The sequence below is a fragment of the Myotis brandtii genome, unplaced genomic scaffold, assembly GCF_000412655.1.
Source record: "Myotis brandtii unplaced genomic scaffold, ASM41265v1 scaffold120, whole genome shotgun sequence".
Taxonomy (NCBI): Eukaryota; Metazoa; Chordata; class Mammalia; order Chiroptera; family Vespertilionidae; genus Myotis; species Myotis brandtii.
Window position 1 is genome coordinate 4001655 of NW_005354174.1, and position 22122 is coordinate 4023776.

At 45.8% G+C, this 22122-nt stretch overlaps 1 protein-coding gene across 7 annotated transcripts in view; it reads right to left on the reverse strand.

Moving 5' to 3' along the window:
- Positions 1–22122, reverse strand: part of MARCH10 (membrane-associated ring finger (C3HC4) 10, E3 ubiquitin protein ligase) — an 86304-nt gene that overhangs the window by 17284 nt on the left and 46898 nt on the right. For 4 of the 7 annotated variants that reach the window (XM_005858604.2, XM_005858606.2, XM_014532024.1 and 1 more), the window contains 4 exons: positions 19824–19976; positions 13221–14625; positions 8071–8237; positions 5341–5450 (listed from right to left, as the gene is read on the reverse strand). In XM_005858604.2, the coding sequence (XP_005858666.1) occupies positions 5341–5450; positions 8071–8237; positions 13221–14625; positions 19824–19976 (1835 nt within the window). The remainder of the gene's footprint in view (positions 1–5340; positions 5451–8070; positions 8238–13220; positions 14626–19823; positions 19977–22122) is intronic. The other 3 variants (XM_005858603.2, XM_014532019.1, XM_005858607.2) reach the window with 2 other exon arrangements.

Below are 22122 nucleotides of genomic sequence, written 5' to 3' on the forward strand. Positions count from 1 at the left end.
TTTATGATTCAGGGGTCTGGGGTGGGACCCAAGACGTGCGTTTCTAATAAGTTCCCAGGTGATGTTGCTGGTCTGGGGACCACCCATTCTTGCGAACCACTGCTGTAAACTGAGGAGCAACAGTTGGAAGCTAAGCAAGCTCCCTTTGGCCGGCAGATGAGCCCTGGCAGGACAGAAGGAAGGAGACGCACATCTTTAGTTGGAGAGAAGTACTCTGCCTTTTGCCACAATTGCCACCACTCCCTATTGTGGCGCTTGGAAGATTCTGATCACTTGTGATCTGCCTGCAATCTAAATTTGTCTTAAACCTGTTTTGTGCCCTGGCCTGTTTGGCCCTCAGACTGAAGGGTGGTAGGTTCAATCCCTGGCTGGGGCACAGGTGGGGGGGGCAACCAATTGATGTGTGTCTCTCACATTGATGTCTCTCCCCGCCCCCCCCCTTTCCACTCTCTCTAAAAATCAGTGGAAAAACTCTCCTCGGGTTAGGATTAACAACAACAAAACATACCTGTTTTCTCCTGGCCCCTTTTGGAGCTCTACTTGTTACTATCCAGGAGTTCTTCCTTCACTGAAAAACCGAATGTCCCAGCCAGAATCAACTACTTCCGGTTAAAGAGCACACCCACGACAGCACTTCCAAAAGATGTGCCGTGGGTGAGGAATAAGCGGAGACGGAGAGCTGACGGCCATGAACCCTGACAGGCCTGCGATGGTGCCGCCGGGCTGGGCCCCACAGCTGCTTCAGCCTCCTGGGGCCGCTCCAGGCAGCCTGGCAGAGTTCCTAATCCCGCCACGCGATGCTCAGTAACAAGGGCCCTGTGGGAACCACCCAATGTCTGAGAACCGAGGGGGTATCAGATCTCAATGCCCTGTTAGGGCTCTTGGGCAGCATTCACTCTGCCCCTACTCAGGTGCATTGAACCAAAGCAGGAAAACATACTTTGACCTAAGCCCCTTCCCACCCGCCCAGACCACTGTCAGTGCTGACTGGGCCCCTAACGGGCAATGGCCCCAGTCTGTCTGTGGTCAGACCTCGAGGGAGGCATCTACTTCCTCTCTTTCCTTCTTGGTCTTAACAGTCTCATCCTCGGGGAGGCCTTCTCTGGTCCTGAGAGCAGGTCAGGCCCCTCCGTGGCTGTTCCCACAGCGGCCTGCACGTCCCTTGTTCTGGGCCCCCCACACGACGTTACGATCACTTACAGTCTTCCCCGTTAGAAGGCAGCGGCCCTGTGGGCCTCGGCACACGGTACCTCCAGCATACGGTAGGCACTCCTTGTGCTTTAAAAGTTGAACTTCTGTGTTATGTGTATTTTGCCACACTTCGCACAAAAAATTAGTGCCTGGTCCCATCCCAGACCAATTAAATCAGGATCACTGAGGCTGGGCCCGGGCATCAGCATTAATTTAATAATAATCATCAAAAAAGGTATGCAGCTAAACGTTCGTTTTAATTAGGGGAGTTTTTGTGTGTGTGTGTCTTCGATTTTTATAATTAAAGTATGAGGAAGTAAGTTAGTGAGTTAGTTAGTTAGCTGAGGTCAGGCGAGAGCCAGACTGAGCTGAAGCCCGGCCTCGGCGTCTCCTGGCTTTGTCCCTGTCTTTGTACGTGTCTGTATTTGGCACCGGCTACCCCATCTCAATAAGAGGACCTGTTTTCCAGGGGTGAGAGCAGCACGGAGGGTGGGCTGGGAGGGCCCAGAGGAGTCCAGGTGTGAGAGTCAGGGAAGGGCCTGGATCGCAGGTGCACAGCTGTGCCCATGAGGCCTGTGGCTAGGCCGGGGCCTCCCCAGCTGGGGTCGCGTCCAGGTTGTATTACATCTTCTACATCTTTGTGTTAAACAACAGTTACTTCAGTCTTGATCCGTGGAGAGTTCCTGAACGTGTCTAGGTCATGCTTCTGTAGTGTCTCAAGTTTAACTCGGGCCTTAAGCACACAGACACTATTAAATTCACAACGGGCCACGGAAACAGTGGGAACTGCTGTAAAAGTGGCCCCTTGAGTGCTGCCAATCCGGTCCCTCCCCGTGACTGGGATGCAGGGCATTTTCAAAAGGCTTTGAAGGCCGGTCGAGTTCTCACTGAAACCAGTTTCAACTCTTTTCTGCATCCAAGTGACGTAATTTCGGTGCCGGGTAATTTCCGTTTTTCCCCCCAGATCCACTTCCCACCCTGCCCTGTGGCCTTGAGGCCGAGCTCCATGGATTGCGCTAAACTAGACCCCCTTGTGCTCTGGCTTCCCCTTGGGTTTGGCCAAAGGGAGGCTGTGGCAGACCAGTGGGTGGGGGTGGGGGTGTGACCTCCACTCAAGGTCACAGGCTGTTAGCCACTCTCTCCCAAGGTCACAGCTCTCCTGGTCCTGTAACTGCCCCTCCCCTGTCACTGCAGGCCTAGCGGAGGTCGCATTGGCCATCTCAGTTGCTTCGTCGTTTCTTGTTGATTTCTTCCCGTCGTTCAGCTCTCAGCACTCACCCCTTGTGAATCTACCATCGTCTCTTTCCTGCCCGGACTCTGGCTGGCAGTGACTTTCACAGTTCTGTTAACAGTGTGCTCCTAGCTGGTGTCTCAGCTGGTAGGATGCAGTGTGGACCCTGTGTAGTAGGTCCGTTGGCTTGGTTCAGGGTGCACGTAGCTTTCTCTCTGGAGTGCCGAAGACTTTGGGCATCTCTGTGGCTGTAATATGGCTGTTCTCACTTACTGAGAACCTTCTGTGCACAGACGTGGTATTAGGTGATGCACTTGGGCCTTTTCCTACATCTGTCAGCAGGAATTGTCATCTTCCATTTCCTATAGATGAGAGAACTGAGGCTCAGAGAGTTCGTGTAGTTTCCCCAAGATCACACAGCAACTTTGGGGAAGGGAATAGGATTTAGGTTCATGTCTTAGTCAAAGCTGGTGGGATGGCTGCTTCTGGCTTCATGAGTGCAAACATTTTAGCAGTGCATGGTGCAGGGCAGCAGCTTAGCAGAGGGAGAGCGGTGTGGACACGCTCGGGCCCGAAGGGGGATTTACTGGACGAGGCATTCCCCGGGCCACACGGTGTTTGTGAGGCTGCAGACCATCCTGGCAGCATTCCGAGTAACACGGCCTGGTCTGGACGTGTCCTTCTCAGGAAGTCTGGCCGGCTGCGTTTCCTGAAATAATCTGTTCTTCGAGATGACCACATGGGCCCTGTCTGCACCCCAGCTGGCACCCTGACCTCAGGCAGGCAGAGGGCCTGGTTCCTTTCAAAATTTTGACTCTAACATCCTCAGGGTCCAAGAATGTGAGTCGCTTCTGTTTCTCATCTCAGATCTCGGTGCCTGGGGGTTATGGCTGAATGATTCAAGACCCTCAACATGTATGGACTCAAAATACTGAGTTTATTTCTCAGAAAATCCTTTTTTCCCCCTCCCTTCCTCTCTCCCCCCAACTCTCTGATGCACATTCTTTGCAACGCTGGTGTGGCATTATGTCCATTGCAACCTTATTAGTTGCGCTGTTCAAATCCCCATTCTTATCGATATTTCGCTCTTTTGTCTGGCAGCCTTAGGGTTTTAAAAAAGTAACTACAGAAATGCCCAGACTCACACGCACCATGTAAGCTCAGCTGCGCTACTGGCACAAAAGGTCTGGATTCAGGCTGCAGGTCTGACAGCCACAGGGACTCCTCCTCCGAGGCTGACATTTCAGTTGTTAACAATGATTTTATGGTTTTAAAATTATGTGCTTTACAGTCGTGATTATTAATTTTTTAAAAAATTATTTTTGATTTCAGAGGGGAAAGGAGAGGGAGAGAGAGATAGAAATATCAATGATGAGAGAGAATCATTGATCGGCTGCCTCTGGCGTGCCCCACACTGGGGATCAGCCCACAACCCGGGCACGTGCCCTGGCCAGGAATCGAACTGTGACCTCCTGGTTCATAGGTCGACCTCTGAGCCATGCTGGTCGGGCTAATCTTTTTTTCTAATCACATTGTGAGGGAGGTCATTCTTAAATTATAATGGTCATGGGAGCTATTTTCATTTGATAAATATTTATTGACTGATTATTATGTGCAAGGCACCTTATAGATCAGTACCACCCAATAGAAAAGAAACATAGTGTGGGCCGCATATACAAGCCACGCATGTAATTTGAAAATTCCAAGTAGCTACATTAGAGAACTAAAAAAAAAAAGGTGAAATTATTTTAACAATTTATTTTATTTAACCCAATATATCCCAAATATTATCATTTCAACAAATAATGAATATAAATGTATTTATGTGATACTTGACACTTTATTTTTTAATTCAGTTTGTATTTAACACATCCTGATTGGAAGTAGCTACCTGTTCATTAGCCACGTGTGGCTTCTGGCTTCCACATTGTGCAGTGGATTCTAAATACAGATTGTCTGTCTGAGAGTTGGGCAATTAACTGTTATCCTGGGCATACATCACTTTCCCACCTAAGGTTAACTAACTCCTTTACAGTATTAGAACTGCAATTCAAATACCCCAGGCGAATTCATTCACTAGGTGTTCAAAAGCACACAGTAGGTGCTTACTACATGTTTATTACCCTTGAGTTAGGCAGTTCCCGAGCATCCCACTCTTTTACAGTATTAGAACTGCAATTCACTAGGTGTTAAAAAGCACACAGTAGGTGCTTACTACATGTTTATTACCCTTGAGTTAGGCAGTTCCCGAGCATCCCAGAGTTACCTGATATATAAATGGAAGACCATTTCCTCTACGATCCTGATCTTTTTTTCTCCTGTTGCTGTTAAATTCCTCCAGCAAATCTGGGCTCAGAGCCTGCCAGACTTTTCCTATTTCTGTGTGTCCATTCAGCGACTACAGCTTCCTATCTTTGTCCCTGACAGCAGCGGGACCTCAACCCAGGGTGATGAAGACTCTCCAACCCTCCAATGTTCTAATTTAGTAACAGACCTTCTCCAAGAAGGGAGCTAAATAAACACTCCCCACTGCACACGTGCACAGGCCTCTGCCTTCCTTATATCGGGGAAAGGGTTTCTCTGACTTTGTACCTCTATTATCCTTATTTTGTTGTTGTTAACCCTCACCCTAGGATATTTTTCCATTGATTTTTAGGGCGAGGGGAAGAGAGGGAGAAAGACAGAAACATCCACGTGAAAGAAACACATTGATTGGTTGCCTCCTGCACGAGCCCCGACCAGGGCCCGGGATGGGTAGAGCCTGTAATCGAGGTATGTGCCCTTGACCAGAATCAAACCTGGGACCCTTTGGTCCGCAGGCTGAGGCTCTATCCACTGAGCCAAACTGGCTAGGGCTGACCCTGTATGTCTAACCGACTTTAGCCTGTGGGGGCAGAGTGGTTGTGCGCGTCTCTTACCCGGGACTGCTGGTGCTTCTGGTAGAACTCAGTCATGTTAAAATCATCCAAATCGACCAGCAGGCCTTGCTTACACATCTCACAGGTCTTCACAGCGCCTAGATTCGCCCCTTAAATTAAAGAATTCTTTGTTATGTATGACCCTGGGTCTTTCTGTGTTGACGCTTTGGGTCTTTTGGTGTTGACATTTTGAGAGCCAACTTGTGTGTGTTATGAATTCAGAGTTTCGGTGACCTTCTTTTAAAGTCGGTCATCTTCCTTAGAAAATGACCTTGAAACTGAGAATGGAAAAATTTCCTTTGCAATCACTTTCATTATTATGCAAGCTTCCTATAAGTGAAAGTCCCATGACTTAAATAACAGGTCTTGCTTTCAGTTTTAATATAAACATACTGGTTCATAAAATTGGGTTTGCTACATGGAGGTTGAGAGTCTGTAACACAGGCCTTTGCAAAAAAAAAAAGGTAAATATTGGGCCTATGTTTTTGCTATTTTGTGTGGGTTTTTTTTCTTGCAGATCTAACACAGGTCCAAGTAAATAAATTGGTGGGGACCAAATGGGTGGCGGAAGCTATCCTCAATCTGTGGCTTAAAAATCTGCCTTAACTCCCACACAAGTGACTTCTCACCTGAGAAAAGTGAGGAAGCCTGGGGCCAGGTATGGGAACTAGCACAGCAGTATCCGGGGCCAGCACTTGAACCTGAGCTCAGAGTTGGGAAAAGAAACATGAGAAGGCTTCCTTTGTTGTTGTTTTTGTTTTTTAAACATGTATTCTAGATCAGCATTTTTCTCCACTTATCCTACTCCCAATGCAAAAGTGGAAGATGCAGACCTGTGGCTGTTCTGTCTGGGCAAACATTCTTCCAGACGTCTTTCCCTCAGTGTCGTTGCTGCATTTTGGCTAATGATGTGCCAATGTTTATTTTATACTTTAGAGCAGGGGTGGGCAAACTTTTTGACTCGAGGGCCACAATGGGTTCTTAAACTGGACCGGAGGGCCGGAACAAAAGCATGGATGGAGTGTTTGTGTGAACTAATATAAATTCAAAGTAAACATCATTACATAAAAGGGTACGGTCTTTTTTTTTTTTTTAGTTTTATTCATTTCAAACGGGCCATAGTTTGACCATGGCTGGGTTAGAGCAAGCATGTCAAACTCAAAGGCTAACACTGGCCAAATGAACGAGGGATGCGGCCCTCGGCCCGCAAGTTTGACATGCTTGCATTAGAGAATGCAGGACGAATTAGTTACCGCACTTACTTGGTAAAGAGAAGGTTTGCTCAGTTTCAGAGCCCTATTTGTCCCCACTGAGGGTAAGGAGAGATAGTAAATAATAAAGAATTTCCAAGGACAAGGATGGACAGTAATCCCTTATCTGCATTTTGTTCACTCGATTTTTTTTTTAAAGCAACAGTCTGCAATGTTGTAGGCTACTGAATGTCTCATGTGTCTTCCAACCTAATCCTGCTCAACACACCCGACCAACGTCGGCATTTACAAGCATTTAACAGGACTTCCATCGTCTATTTCATGAGTAATTTTTTTTTCTGTGCTAGATGCGTAATCAGCCTAAATTTCTAGTCAGAGAAAATATTGCATGGCAGAGTCATTAGCAGCTGAAATCCACTCTTTCTTTGCTCTTGGAGGGACTCAGTCCTTTGCCTATACTACACGGAGATGCATTTAAGCCGTGTGGGCAGTGGCCCTAGGTTGCGTGTGCTCAGGCAGATTTGTTTATGGTGTAAGGGCCTCAGGGAGGAGACAGTGTGATCATCCCACGTGTTCACTTCTCTGATTAAATGGTGTTCTGTTCTAGTTAAGGGGGCACAGCCATACCCCCTGGGGACAGGGTGGAGCTCTTAGGTCTCCCAGGCTGCCTGGAAGGATGGCCACGAAGGAGGAGAAAGTAGAAGAGGTGGGAAAGAGGATCTGATTAGGGGGTAAAAAAAAGTTTTGGAGACGTGTGTCTGAAAGACATAGCAGCTATTTTCTCATGGAGTTGTTCTTTGCATTGGGCTTCTGTGTTTTTTTGCTCAAGTGGCTCTCATTCCTAAAACCATGTTTGAAAGACCCCCCCCCCTTCTCTGCCACGAAAACTACACTGACCTACTGATGTGGCTGTATTTAGATTGTAACCTCCCCAGGAGTTGGGGCTTCATGCCCAGTTACAAGATCTGATCGGCTAGAGACAGAGTTGACAAAACCAGCACATGGAAGGCTCCTTGTCTAATAAGGTTCTAGAAAATTTGATCAGTGCTCTTTTCCTACCCCTACTGCAAAAAGGCAGCTCTGCTCTGTTTCTTTAGTGCCCCCCCCCCCTTAAATAAATGGAAGCAGAACTGTTTTGGCCAGGTGTCTACTAACTGGCATGGTGGCTGTGTGCTTGCTGAGGTTCAAAGGCTGACCCATTTCTAGTTTCCTTCTTCCTGGGACCTCTGCTGAGGCCTCAAGCAGGGGTCAGGATCAATAGCATAAGGTCCAGGATTCTGCTCTCAGACTTGAAAAAAAAATTCCTTTTTCCCCTCCCATGATGTAAAGACAGCCTTGATTCCTGCTACTATCGGCCAGGGCTGTGAGCAGGAGCCCGGGCTTGGTGGCCACGTTTCCCTGAGTTCCTGCTCGGAGGAGGTGAGCAAGCTGTTGTCAAGGCTCTGAGTCCCACACTGCGGTGCCTCCTATTATTCTGTGTCCTCGCACGTTCGCCACTCGCTCTCCCTTCCCCACTTACCTGATGTTATTTTCACTTTCAGCCACTTTTTCAGGCACTCCTGGTGAACAAACTGCAGGCTTCCCACACAGCCGCAAGGCTCCAGGAGGGGGTTGGTGGGGGAACCCCCGGCTATCTGACAGATGCGACACAAGTCTCCCTCCTCCTCTGAGTCCTCCTCCAGGAGACTAAATGGAAAACAAGCCCTCGTGACCAAGGGTGCACACGTTTGCAGTTTCCACAAATACCAGTTCCCAGGATGTGAACGGGGGGGGCGGGGGGGGAGCAATCCCCTCACACCTGCCCACAGGGTTCCCAGTTCCACCCCTGCTCCCTCTGACCCTCCTGAAGATTCTTCCAGGTGTGGTTACTGATAGTAGGCGCACGGATAGTTATACCAGGTGTCTCTGCAGTAGCTGATGCAGTGAGCGGACCAGGAGAACCAGCATGCTACCCTAAGTCTGGAGGGGTGGGAAAGGGCGGCGGAGGGGAGCTGTGGGAAAGGCTGGGAACCCCTCTCCCTGCGTGGCCACCGTGAGGAAGTCGGCTCTGTAGCTGTGGGAGAGTGCATGGGATCTGTGGTCAGGCTTGCCTTCACAACTTGTGAGTTTGGCGACTTTGGACCCGTGATTTAAGCTTCCCAGGTCTCTGTTTCCTTGTGGGTAACGCCAGGGTGATGATGATACACCCGCTATCTACGTCAAGGGTCATGGGTAGACTGGATGCAAGGATGATGGTGAACCTGCTCTGCAAACTGTAAAGTGCATCCAAAGTATTTGCACATAGAGGCCACTCAGTAGATGTTGTTTGGGATGAATGATGAACCAATAAATGTGGACATGAGCTCACCAATACCACGACACTTGCCAACAATTTATACCAGTATTCCAGAATCTGATGAGGATGGAATGAATAAAAATGTAAGCAAATATATTTGTGTCAAATAAATGGTGAATGAAGACTCGCTGGTTGATGCTCATGTAGGGAGGAAGGCCTTTGAGAAACACAATGCTATTTTGTTGTTGTTGTTGTTTAGAATTTCATGGGACTGGGGACTGTCTGGTCAAGCAAAGGAAACTACTAGAGACTAAAATCAAGAGGGAGAGAGGAATGGTCACTGCTCTGGGTGTAGAAGTGTATGCTTAGTTTCTTAAGAGAACTTTTTCCCTAAGAAAAGGAAGTTCAATAAAAAAAGAACAGAATTATAGTTTTCCATTATGGACACAAAAGAAAAAAGATATGTATACCATGTTTATCAGAGAAATGTTTATCTCCAAGATGTCATGTCTCCCCATAATAGTCTATAGATTCAATGCAATTCCAATGAAAACCCAGCAAGCTGATTCTTAAATATAGTCAAGGGCTTTTTAAGGAACAAAGTAGAAAGGGAGGCTTTGTACCATATTATCAAAATTTATAATGGTACAGACTTTAAGATGATGTGATACTGGATCAGGGATCAACAAAAAGGACCACTAGGACAGAACAGAGAGTCCTGAAATGGAGTTTATACATTGATATGTATGCTACATGAGAGAGGTGGTCTGTAGGCCAGCTGGGAAAGATCCTGGGACAACTGGAATTCATAACATGTACCTCACACCACATATTAAACATCACTTTACAGTTAAGTCCAAAATCCATTTCATGTTGAGTTCTAAATTGCAAAGTAAAACTGTAGAGATTTTAGAAGAAAATAGGAAGAATAATGACCCCAGGTTTGGGAAAGATTTCTTAAGATAACAGGATACAAGTCACAATTCAAAAGAAGGTGGATACATTTGACCATGTTCAAATTGAGAATTTCTTTTCATTAAAAGGCATCAAAAAAGAGAAAAGACAAACTACCAGTTGGGAAAATATATCTCTAAGATATAACTGCCAAACGATTATACTAGTGGCCAGAATATGTAAAGGACTTCTAAAATAAAATAAAAATATTCTTAAAAAATGGGCAAAGACATACAGAAGAGGAAACACAATTGTTATTTAATATTCCAAAGAGCGCATAATATGCCTAGCCTCATTAATAGTTACGAAGGTGTAAATTAAAGCTACAATATCTTTTTGCTCCCATCAGACTGGCAAAAATTTGAAAGGACAATCAATACAAGTGCTGGCAAGGTGAGGCAATAAATTCACATTATTTAGTATGGTGAAAGGTATGCCACCCACAGCCCAGCAATTCCACTCCTAGATAAAATAATATCCCAGAGAACTCTTTTCATGTGCACCAAGAGATGCTTACGAGAATGTTCACACTGAGCTGTTTGCTGCAGAAAATAGCAAAGAACTCAAGTGTCCATCAACAGTGAGAATGTTCACACTGAGCTGTTTGCAGAAAATAGCAAAGAACTCAAGTGTCCATCAACAGAAGAATGGCCGGATTGTGGTGGTGTTCATATAATGGAATACTTTGTAATGGTAAAAGTGAATGATTTAAAGCCAAATATATCATCAAGTATGCATCTCACTAATGATATAAGGGGAAAAAGCAAATTGTAGAAGAATAGATATTACATTTCTCAGAATAGATATTAAAAATAATAGTGACATTTCTATAGAATTTAAAAATATGCACAATATATTGTTTAAGAGGACATATATTAATATGGTAAAACCATAAAGCAAAATAAATTCAATAACAACAAAGTAAAAAGCAAAGAATGATAAGTGCAATACATGTATGATTTCCTAGGGGTGGAAGGGGTGGGACGGAGGGGCTGCGTGAGGGAGGTGAGACAAGGTGGGTGAGGGGCTCACCAGCTCCAGCAATGTTCTATTAGCTCGAAGGTGGACACAGAGATGTCTGGGTTTTGTTTTCTTTCTAATTCTCTGGAAGGTACATATGTTTTATACTTATTTGTATGTATTAAAGTAACTAACCAAGGGAAACATTTTAAAGAGCATGAAGTGCATTGAGAAATGGACTTGAAACATTAAAGTAAGGTATATCTATATATATAAAAGGCTAAGTGACCGACCATCTGTCCATCCGACCATCTGACCGACTGACCGGCTGGTACATATGATGTACACTGGCAATTTAAAAATAAACATTAACTCGTGCATGCATGATATATATAAAGCTCTCGTTGGTGTCAATTGCACATGTGTGTTTTGATCTGTCATTGTTGATTGTGAATTTGGTTGACACTTCTATTACAGAGAAAGGGTCAATAGTGATATTAAAATATTTCTGCTAATTAATTTTCTTTCAATGTGCATGAATCCATGCACTGGGCCACTAGTTATAGAATAAGAACCAGTGTTTACTCAAAATTGCATTTATTTGCAAAGATAAAAGACTGAAAACAGTTTTGACAGTGCTTATTGCTGGATTATAGTTATAGGTAATTTTTCTTTTATAGGCATCACTTTGGGTGGTGGAGGTTGAGACTCCTGCCAAGTGGGTCTGAAGCTGTATTTCTGGGTAGCGGAGGATGGATGGGTACGGGGCGTTTGGTCCTTAACCATGGGGCAGTCTCCTGGTGGCTTGTTTAAGAAAAGAAAAAGGTGCTACTAACTAGAAACTTGCTTTTCTGCAGTTGGATAAAAGACATCTAGGAGTATGTATGCATTCTATGTTCTATTTTTTTCTCCTTTTTTGTATGTCTAACTCATTACCATGGAATTTCCCACTTACAAATGAATATCAATAGGCTAATTAGTGGCCCAAATTAGCTACACATAGAGGGCCAGAATTCAAAGAATCGATTTCCAGATCTGTGAGCCAAGATCAGGGCACGGTAACACCTAGCATAAACGAAACGGCAGAATCCTGACATGCTGCTTAATGACGGCTTTCAAATTATCAAATTTGATAGTTGTGAAATATCCAATATCAACTCATAAGAAATAAAAGAGTAATTAAAAAAAAAAGATCTACTTCCTGCCCAGCTTGTGTGGCTAAGTGATTGAGCATGGACCTATGAGTTTGGAGGTCTTGATTAGATTCCCAGTCAGGGCACATGCCCGGGTTGTGGGCTTGATCCCTAGTGGGAGGCATGTAGGAGGCAGCTGATCAATGATTCTCTTTCATCATTGATGTTTCTATCCCTCTCTCCCTCTCCCTTCCTCTCTGAAATCAATAAAAAATTTTTTTAAAAAAAAATCTACTCTCTCACACATGAGAAAGAGCTCCTAGCCCTAGCTGGTTTGACTCAATAGATAGAGCGTCAGCCTACATACTGAAAGGTCCCAGGTTCGATTCTGGTTAAGGGCACGTACCTTGGTTGCAGGCTCGATACCTGGCCTTGGTTGGGCATGTGTAGAAGGCAACCAATCGATGTGTGTCTTTCACAATGATGTTTCTCTCTCTGTCCCTTTCTCTCTTTAAAAATCAATGGGAAAAATATCCTCAGGTGAGGATTAACAAAGAGAGGGAAAGAGAGAGAGAGAGAGCGAGAGAGAGAGAGAGAGAGAGCCTAAAATGGAAGCAATGATGCCTGGTCAGGTTTTGATTCCTGGTCAGGGCATATGCCCAGATCTTGGGCTCCATCCCTAGTAGGGGAAATGCAAGAGGTAGCCTACGGTCAATGATTCTCTCTCATTGATGTTTCTCTCTCTCTTCCTTCCTCTCTGAAATAATAAATTTTAAAAAACATACAAATAATAAAAAATAAATAAAATGGAAGCAGTGGTTACCCCAGAGCAGCCCTTCAGAGAACTGCGGTAATTATGGTAACCATTGGGGACCTGCCTTTTACTTTGGAAGATTCAAATTCTAAAACTGTTGGTTGGATTTGTGCAAAGTCCCATGAGGGAGAGCTGGTGAATTTTAAGTGCTGATGTTGGGGAGATAGCAATCTTTTCATAAAAAATTTTGTTTCCTAATTGCAGTAAGAAATGCTAGTCCTATGGAACAGTCAGAAATCCTTATATCTAGCAAACTTACCTTTCTTAAAATTGCAGTATTCGAGAGGGGTAGAAAAACACATAGGGAATACTGAAGAAATTGAACTGGAACACCAAACTTTCTTTTATAGCTGCATATATTTTAAGAGCAACAAAATAGACAACTTTCTCAATATACGTAGTCATTAAAATGTCAAGGAAGGGCCTACGTATTATTTAAAATTCCCATGACCCTCTAATAAAAGCACTGATTATTTCAGCAAAATGGAATAAAAAAATATATGCATTTTCATATAATCATGAAAATTCCTCACCTTTCTTGCAATTTCTTGAGTTTCTCTGGGTCTGCCTTTTCTTTAGTGGCTTCTTTTTCATCTATGAAACCAAAGACTGCCCTTCTGTCCCCATTACCACTTTGGTTTGAGAAATCAGACACTGCAAAGAAAGTAAATGGCATATTTTCTTGCAGGGACCCAGGCACAAGCAAGTGGCCTTGTAAGTTCATTCTTGATGGAAAGGAGCCGGAAGGCTCCGCCAGCGGCATGCTGCTTTGAGAATTTAGTAAGAGATCTTCTGTATGCACTGAAGCCCTCTGAGACTGACTTGTTAAAGGATTAGCTTCCGCTCCCCTGACACCAAATTCATGTGCACTGTTTACTGGAAAGTAACTGTGGTCTTCGGCACTGGCGGATGGATTCCTGTTTCTAATTGGAGACAGTGGTTGACGAACATTAAACCTTGAGTTTCCCTCTGAGTCTGAACTGTGAACTAAAGTCGATGTCATTGACAAGTCTCCTGGAATGTCTTCTCTTGGGGCAGAATGCATTAATGATCCAGGAGTGTTATAAGATGAATTTATTGATGATCTTGGGGCTGTTGGTCTTCCAGAAACAAAATAATCAAGAGAAGTACTAGAACTATTTAAATGGGTTTGCCATTCTCTTTCATAATCATGGGTCCCAGGCCTGTCTTCTAGAGAAGCAGGATCACTAAATACATTTTCAGCATTGAGATCATCATCGAGATTAGGTTTGAATTTGGTGTCCTGTGAACGAAAGGTCTTTTTCTCATTTTCACTGTCACCACTGTCTTTCTCTTTAGTAGACTCCCCGTCAGGCAGCCTGGGGTCTTGGAACATCCTTTGCCCAACAGAAGGCTGCTCTCTCACTGGCTCCTTTACATTGCTGATTCCTAGTGAGCCATGACTGGACTCATTCCTTACAGAATTAGCCCTGCAATTTTCAGGATTTTCTTTACAGTTTTTATTTTTGGCCTGAGTTCCAAGAAATTGACTTCTCTTATGATTGGAAGGAGAACGGGATGAGTGCATACCGAGCAACAAAAGTTCTTCCTCTGCGTGGATTTCCTCTTCAGTGTCATCATCTTCATCTCCATGACTTAATGATAACATGGAATAAAAATCTTCATCTCTGAACCTAAATGGCACCCTTCTCGACCCTCCCATGGTGGTGGTGAAGAGTGGTGGCCCCAAGGCCTCACTCAGTACTCGAGGACTGTTCATTCCTGGGAAGGCCTGGGATAGGGCTGGGTGTGGCTCATTCTGGGAAAGGGTACGTGGGTCCCCTTTTCTGGCTCTTTCAGAGGCGTTCTTGCTCATCGCCAAAGGCTGTGAGGATGGGACCAAGTTTCTTCTCTCTAGAATTGGCCTCTTCAGCTTAGTGTCACTTGCCCACATTGGGCCTTCTCGTTGAACTGCATCTGCATTGAGAAAAGACAAATTTATCATTTTACTATCGGTGCTCACGGATGAAAGACCTCCGCTACCAAGGGTGAGAGTCCCTGAGGCAACAAACAAGCTTAGAGGAGAAAAGACATGTGGTCAACATGGCGGGAGGGTATGAGACTTGGGTACCAGAGCTGGCTTCATCGCACTTCTCCTTTGTATGTTTGTGGAACTCAGGCTGGCTCTGGGGAATAGGGCTGACCTGGAGGGTACACATCCTGTCTCCAGAAGCTTCGGGGAGACTGTCCAGCCCTAAGCCAGGCAGGGCTGTTGATGGGTAAATCTCTCAAATGGTGGTTTTTATTCCAGTATTTGTTGGAAAGGAAAACCAACACTCCAGGAATGACTTCTACAAAAACCACCAGTGCTTTGTGATCTGAATTCGTACAACACACATTTATGACACTCCTGCTTCACACACAGCTCTACAAAATCTTAAGAAAAGTACAGTCTGCCTTGGCAGATTGGGAGGAAGGCTCTAGAAGCTGGTGCCCAATTAAATATATGATCTGTGATTACGTTTACTACTTAGTGCAAATAAAAATCAATAATGCTCTCATTACCTCCTCTTTTTCACTAGCCCCTAGTCAATTTGTAACCTCTGGCTATAAATACAGTTTTACCCCCCAATGCCCTGGACCTGAAGTATGAGGAGACACAGAGAGAGGAGAGAGAATTACTACTGATGGAATTATTTGGTTAAAACTTGCCTTATAAAAATAATAACTAAGCCTACTTATTGAGAGCTTACTAGTACACTGAACAGGCCAGGCAACATGTTAACTGTGTCACATGTACATATTTAGGTTCACAATCCTATGAAACAGGTACTACAGTCACACCACATTATAAGTGAGAGTACCAAGGCTTAGGGAGGTCAAGGAACTTGCCCAAGATCATACTTCTAGTTGGTGATGGAGCGAAAATTTGAACTCAAGCCTGCCTGATACCCCGTTTGTCTTCTTACGATACATGGTTTGCATTATGCTTATGAAACTGGCTGGCCGGGCCAGCGTGGCTCTGTGGTTTGAGTGTTGACCTATGAACCAAGAGGTCACGGTTCCATTCCCTGTAAGGGCATATGCCCGGATTGTGGGCTCGATCCCCAGTTTGTGTGTGTGTGTGGGGGGGGGGTGCAAGAGGCAGCCAATCAGTGATTCTCTCTCATCATTGATGTTTCTCTCCCTTTCCCTTCCTCTCTGAAAGAAAAAAAGTATTAAAAAAAAAAAAGAAACTGGCTGGACTTCCAATTTCCTTGTGAAAATGAGCATCCATGTAACTCATCGTTGTCTGTGTGTGTTGTTGAGGGTTCTTCTTCTTCTTTTTTTTTTTTAGCATCTTGATGTGCATAGGACACTGAAAATACTTCTGTGATCCCACTTACCTTCCCCTCCTGACTTTGGCCTTCCCGCTCAGCTCCCTGGGTGCTGGCCTGCAGCATCTGACAAGGCCCTGCTGTCCTTACCATTCGATTTCTAAAGCGGTTCACAGTGCATCGTGTAGAGTGGACGGGACCCCACGCAATGGACGGGTTCACGAAGGCCGCGTGATAACAGCTCAGGCAGGGGAAATGCAAATCCTCTGAGCATGTCTGGCTCAGCCAAGGGCAAGTCAATACTGACTTGCTTTAATTGAGGCCTCCCAGGGGAGCACCAGCTCGAGCCTCTAACGTCCTAATGTTCCGTAAGCCTCCTTTATTGTGAGCTGCGGGGGACACTCAGCTACACAGTGCGAATCTTTACTCATCGGCTCTTCTAGAAATCATTTACGCTCTCCTACCAGGCCCCTCATGGGTTTCATAAGCCCCGGTAATAGACATATCAGCAAAGCCAGAATGCCCTGAGCATCTGGCTGTACCTATGGGCGGGCAGCTGGTGTGCCCACCCAGACTGGGCTGAGTGCCGGAACCGGAATCTTTTGGCCGCCCCCTGAACACTCAGAACCTGCTGTATGGCAGGAGCTGCCCCCTGTGCCCAGAGCCAATTTGGTTCAGGCTTTGGGAGACGCCTAACGGGCAAAGGAATCAGCTGGGGCAGCTTCTACAAAACAGAAACTGGAAAGTCAACAGGAGCCATAAGCTTATTTCCTGGAAGCCACCAGCTGTCACCTGGTGACAGTGGCCTCTGGGGCAGGAGGAGTCATAGGTTAAGTGCTGCTGCAGCTCCTGTGGATGCGAAACACCCCAGGAAACGCATCTCCACCCTTCCTCATCACCACAACTGCCTTCCTCTAAAACTTCCATCAGCGCCTCCCTGGTGTGTGTGTGTGTGTGTGTGTGTGTGTGTCCCCTACATGCGGCAGACTGTGCATCCTATGTTTATGCTATCTGAACCCTATTTCTTGCGTCAATCAAGTAGGGAGCAGATTTCATAGTTCAAGGCCTGGGAATCAACACCGGTGTGGAACGCCAGGGATGTGCTATTCACAGAGCAGCCCCACAGATGCTGCCGGGCCTCTCTGAGGCCCTGCATGGGCTCCAGCAGTGGATGGAGTGCCTGCCATGTCCAGGAGTTCAACCAAATGCAACTGAATGTTCTAGGTGCAATGAGAAGAAACCAGAAACGGCATCCATCTGCCCTAAGACTGTCTTCGGTCTAGACTTCTTCCTGTGCTTGGCCAATAGCTTCCTACATTCTGACAGCCATATCATTTTAACTGTTTCCCTCTGGTTATAAAAGTAGTCAATATTCACGGTAGAAAATGTGGAACATACAGAAGGGGATGGAGGAATAAAAACCACCCAAATTCTAAAACTCACATGGCATTGCTACTGCCTGGACTTCAGGGATAGATCACAAACTCAAGATCCCTGGGCTGGCCCTGGCCGGTGTGACTCCATTGGTTGGGCATTGTCCCATACACCGAAAGGTCATCAGTTTGGTTCCCAGCAAGGCACCAAAAAAGATCCCTGGGCTGTTCATCTTGCAATTGTGTGTTGGCTTAGCATTTGAACCCCAATAGGTGGAGCATGTATGTGCTGGCTGGTCCCAGGCCCCGCCCACAGCCCTTGCTATGTATTTCCCCTGCCATACCCACCTATTCATGGAGGCAACTAGGACTCTCTTATCTAGAAATATTGTTTAAAAAAAATAAAATCGGGATATTTGGCTATATGCAACTTTACGTCCTTCTTTCCTTCCCTACAACTGTTACTGTGAGCATTAGCTCCTGCCATCAATTTTAAGAACAGGATCTTAATTCTGATATAAGGGTACATTATATAAATGTATCGCAATTTAAATTTGTTTAACTCTTCTCCTATCTTTGGGTATATAGATTGTTTCAAGGTTTTTGCTACCATATATTACACCATGATAAATGTCCTTGCCCATGCATCTTTGACTATCTGTCGTATATTCTTAGAATAGATTAATAGGGAATGGAATTGCAAGATCAAAAGGTACAAATTTCTACCTTTTGACACATTGCTAAATTCCAATTTGTACCAAGTTACCCTACAGGCGGGATATGAGAGCATCTCTCACAGCCGTGTTACAAGGCTTGGCACAGCATCTGACACAATAGTGCCCAGGAAGTAAGTTAGTAGTGTCATTTATCGAGTACTGAGTATTATTTTAAAAACCTTACTCAATTTGGTAGGCCAAATTTTTCTCATGTGAACTTACATTTATTACTTAGGGAGGTTGAACTTTTTACCCCCAAATGTTTATCAGCTATTTCTTCTGTGAAATTATCTGCTATGCCTCGTCACCATTTTTCTATTAGGTATTCATATTCTTGGTGTGTGTGTGTGTGTGTGTGTGTGTGTATTTTATTGATTTGTAAGAGCTTTCTATATACTACCTCTCGGATACAATTCAAACATCTGGCTCCTACTCCAATTTATGCAACTCACCTTAGAATATGGAAAAAAAGAACTAAAGAGAGATTACTGAGGAAATAATTGGGGGAAGATAAGGAGCCCTGGGTAGAAGACAAAATTGGGACAAATTCTCAATGAATCTCTCAGGATAATGGAAGTTGTCTTTTGGGTGCAGGTGGAGGATTGTATGAACCTCATGGGTCTAGGAACGTTTCACGCATGGGGAGCTTCACTTTTTAAATAATATTCGAGAGTTCATCAAGGGCTATTGGGGAGGTGGCTAGAGAGAAACCAACAATAGTTCACTGCCCACTATAGTCACGTGCTGGTCAGTACATGGTTTCCTTGAGTTATAGCAATGTAATGAGATAGATTTCATTATCCTTATTTTAAAGGGAACAGTAGCCCAGAGTGACTGTTTGACCATCTAGGGCTCCACCTCCAAGAGGAGGAAGTGCTGGCATTAGAAGTGAGCTCTGTCCTGCCGGAGCATCAGTTCCCTGGGTCCTGTGGGTGTCTGGTGGCTACAGGCTCGCATATGCTCTAATCTCAGGCCGTCCAAACACTATCATGTTCTATATTTACACCTGTCTACCACAGTCTGTGTCATATTTTAAAATAAAGGCCACAGTATTCAGTGGGTGTTGAGGAAGTGAGATGCCCAGTGGTTTCCCCACGGGGAAGGGCAGGGCCACGGCAGGGCTGGCTGTCAGGTGGGGCTTTCCTTGAGTCCTCAGGTCCTGTCCTTCTGCCACCACCAGAGAGGGTGACGTGGTTAGCAGAGCAGCATGGCTTGGGCCTTAGCACGAACACGCAGGCAGGACTGAAAGAGGTGGTGTCTACCAAGCCAGCATTTTGAAATGAAGCATACATTCATTTTGATGTTATTTCGTATAGTAAGATCTTGACACCTTGGTTCAGAGGGGAAAAGGTCTCTGTGGGAGGTGAGCAGTCGGCCACCCACAGACACTCCTGGGGGCGGGGGAACTGTGGGCAAGTGAGACATTCCTCCACCCTCCCGCCTCATCTCTACCCTGAACCCAACACCCAGCAACTCAAATGCCCTCTCTGGAAGCCTAATGCGGGCATCCACTCAAAACATGCACAGTCACGCTTATGGAGGGATGACAGAGAAAAATAATAAACTCCCCCGCCCTGCTTTCCCCCACCGACCTCCCTTGGAGAAGGCAACTAGGGTCAATGGTTTGTTTTTAAAACCTTGCGTTTCATTGTAAGGTAACTCTCCTTTACATAAAAGTACAAGTGTCTAAAAACCCTACAGAATTCATCAGATAACAGTACAAGTCACTTCTCTCTGAGGATGAAGACGCGTGAGCCACGGGTCCTTACCTGCTCCCCAGAGAGCCGGCGCCTTCCCTGGCAGCTGTGATTTCTGTCTGCTTCTGTCGCCAGCCCCTCTTGGGCTATGCATGTCTGGGCTGACCGTCATTCTCCCCAGGTTTGGCCTCCTCTTCCGTGACAAAATCTGCGGTGGCGGGGCTGCTGAAAGGTGCAAATGAATTTTCCATAATGAATATTTTATAGGAAAATATGTTCTGTATAAAGAATGCTCATAGGGTCCTAGCCGGTTTGGCTCTGTGGATAGAGCATTGGCCCGCGGACCGAAGGGTCTCGGGTTTGATTCCGATCAAGGGCACGTACCTCAGTTGCAGGCTCAATCCCCGTGTGGGAGGCAACCAATCGATGTCTCTCTCACTGTCTCTCCTCCTTCCTTCCACTCTGTCTAAAAATCAATGGGGAAAAAAAATCCTCATGCAGAAAAGAAAGAATGCTCACAGGGCCCGCAATAGGGAAGGCAGTTAAGAGAACGGAGCCAGGAGATCAGGGGAGAAGCCTGGTCACACAGCCTTGTAGCCACATGGGCTTGGGCCAATCACTTCTCGAAGCCTCAGTTTCCCCACCTGTTCCATGGAAATAATAATACCTACTTCCCCGGCTGTTTTCACCATGAGTGCGTACCTGTGACACCTGCAATGTCTTTTCTTTTGCTAAGAAGTTTCTAGCTTCCAGTTCAGTGATGTTGGGATGGGCCTGTTGCTAACACTGTCAAGAGCCTTTCACAGTCGGGACGAAGAAAGGCCCTGCCCCTTCCGTGCCATCCAAGTCTGAATCCCAGCCTTTTGGTACCTGCATGTCCATGCCCCCAGATTGTTTATTGGCAGCTAACCTGGCCTTCCAGAAGGACCCCGAGCATCTGGGGACCATATACCCTTTTTCTTGCCTTTGTGGTCCCACCACTGCGCTGGGATGATACACGCACAGGAAGACAATAGCTGGAGTGCTTACATGGACTGAATTGCCCAATGAATATACTTAAAAACATACATATTTATTTTATTGATTTTAGAGGGAAAGGGAGAGGGAGAGGTAGCAAGAAATAGAAACATCAATGATGAGAATCATTGACTGGCTGCTTCCGGCACGTCCTACACTGGGAATCGAGCTCGCAACCAACCAAGGCATGTGCCCTGACCAGGAATTGAACTGTGACCTCCTGGTTCATAGGTCAATGCTCAACGGCTGAGCCATGCCAACCGGGCACGAATATACATTTTTAAATTCACATCTTGAACTAGGTTGCTAATTGGCATGAATAATCTCATGTTCCTTCTTCATCACTATTAAGCGTGAGTGCATGTGAGTTTGGGAGTCTCGGTATTTTCCATGAATCTCTACAAGTTCTTGAGTTCACAAGTAGTTAACATCGTGAGTATCTGGACTAAATCCTTCCAAGAGAATTTTCCTGGCTCATCCCCTTTTGGACAGTTTAGAAATTTCATAAATAGCCGTAGCCAGTAGGCAACGGGGGTGAAGCTGGGAAGGGTCCCCCAGCGTGTGCGAGAGAGCAGCCTTTTTTGGCACGTGAGGACAACTGGATTTATGTTCCAGTGTAAGTTGTGGTTGCGTGAATACTTTTCATTCAGAGTCAGGAAAGGAATGAAGTTCTACTTGGCAGCCCACGAAGCCTCGTTTAACACAATGGTTGGAGACTACCTACTCCTCCTGACGGGCCCCCAGGAGGGGAAGGCAGTGGGTTCTGCGCCCCAACACAGAGAGGACTATGTTCCACAGGGAAGTTACTAGCAGAGGGAAGCTTAGAGCAAGTTGGCGGAGCTCAGAGAGGCCGAGGGCATGACCAGAAAGGAGAGAATTCTCCAGAAAATGAGAATATATTCTTTGGAGGGTGGAGAGTGGTGACTCGACACAATGTCACTGACCAAGAGGACAGTGAGAGGAGGAGGGTGACAGAGAGGGATCAAGGGCTTTCCAGTAAGGGACCCAGCACAGAAAATGGGGGAGGCACTTTCTCTGCACCTCGAGTTGCTTTCCTCCAATCCGGAGGCTTCTCTTCGAGGGTGCCTCCCTCCCCAGCTCTCAGAAGTCAACAACTGCTCCTACCTCTCACCGATGGACAGGGTTCGAGGAAGCAGTGGGATTCTTATTTACTGAGGAAGAAACAGAGGGAGGACCAGGGAAGGGGCAGGCTGGGGGCTCAGGCCAACTCCAGTGCGTATCTGGGACCTGGCCCAAAGGTCCTGGGCACAAGCATCTACTTTGATTTCCAGTAGGAATCCCAGCAGAATATTCAAATTTCCTTCTCAGCCCAGGCGGAGAACATCGCAATTCC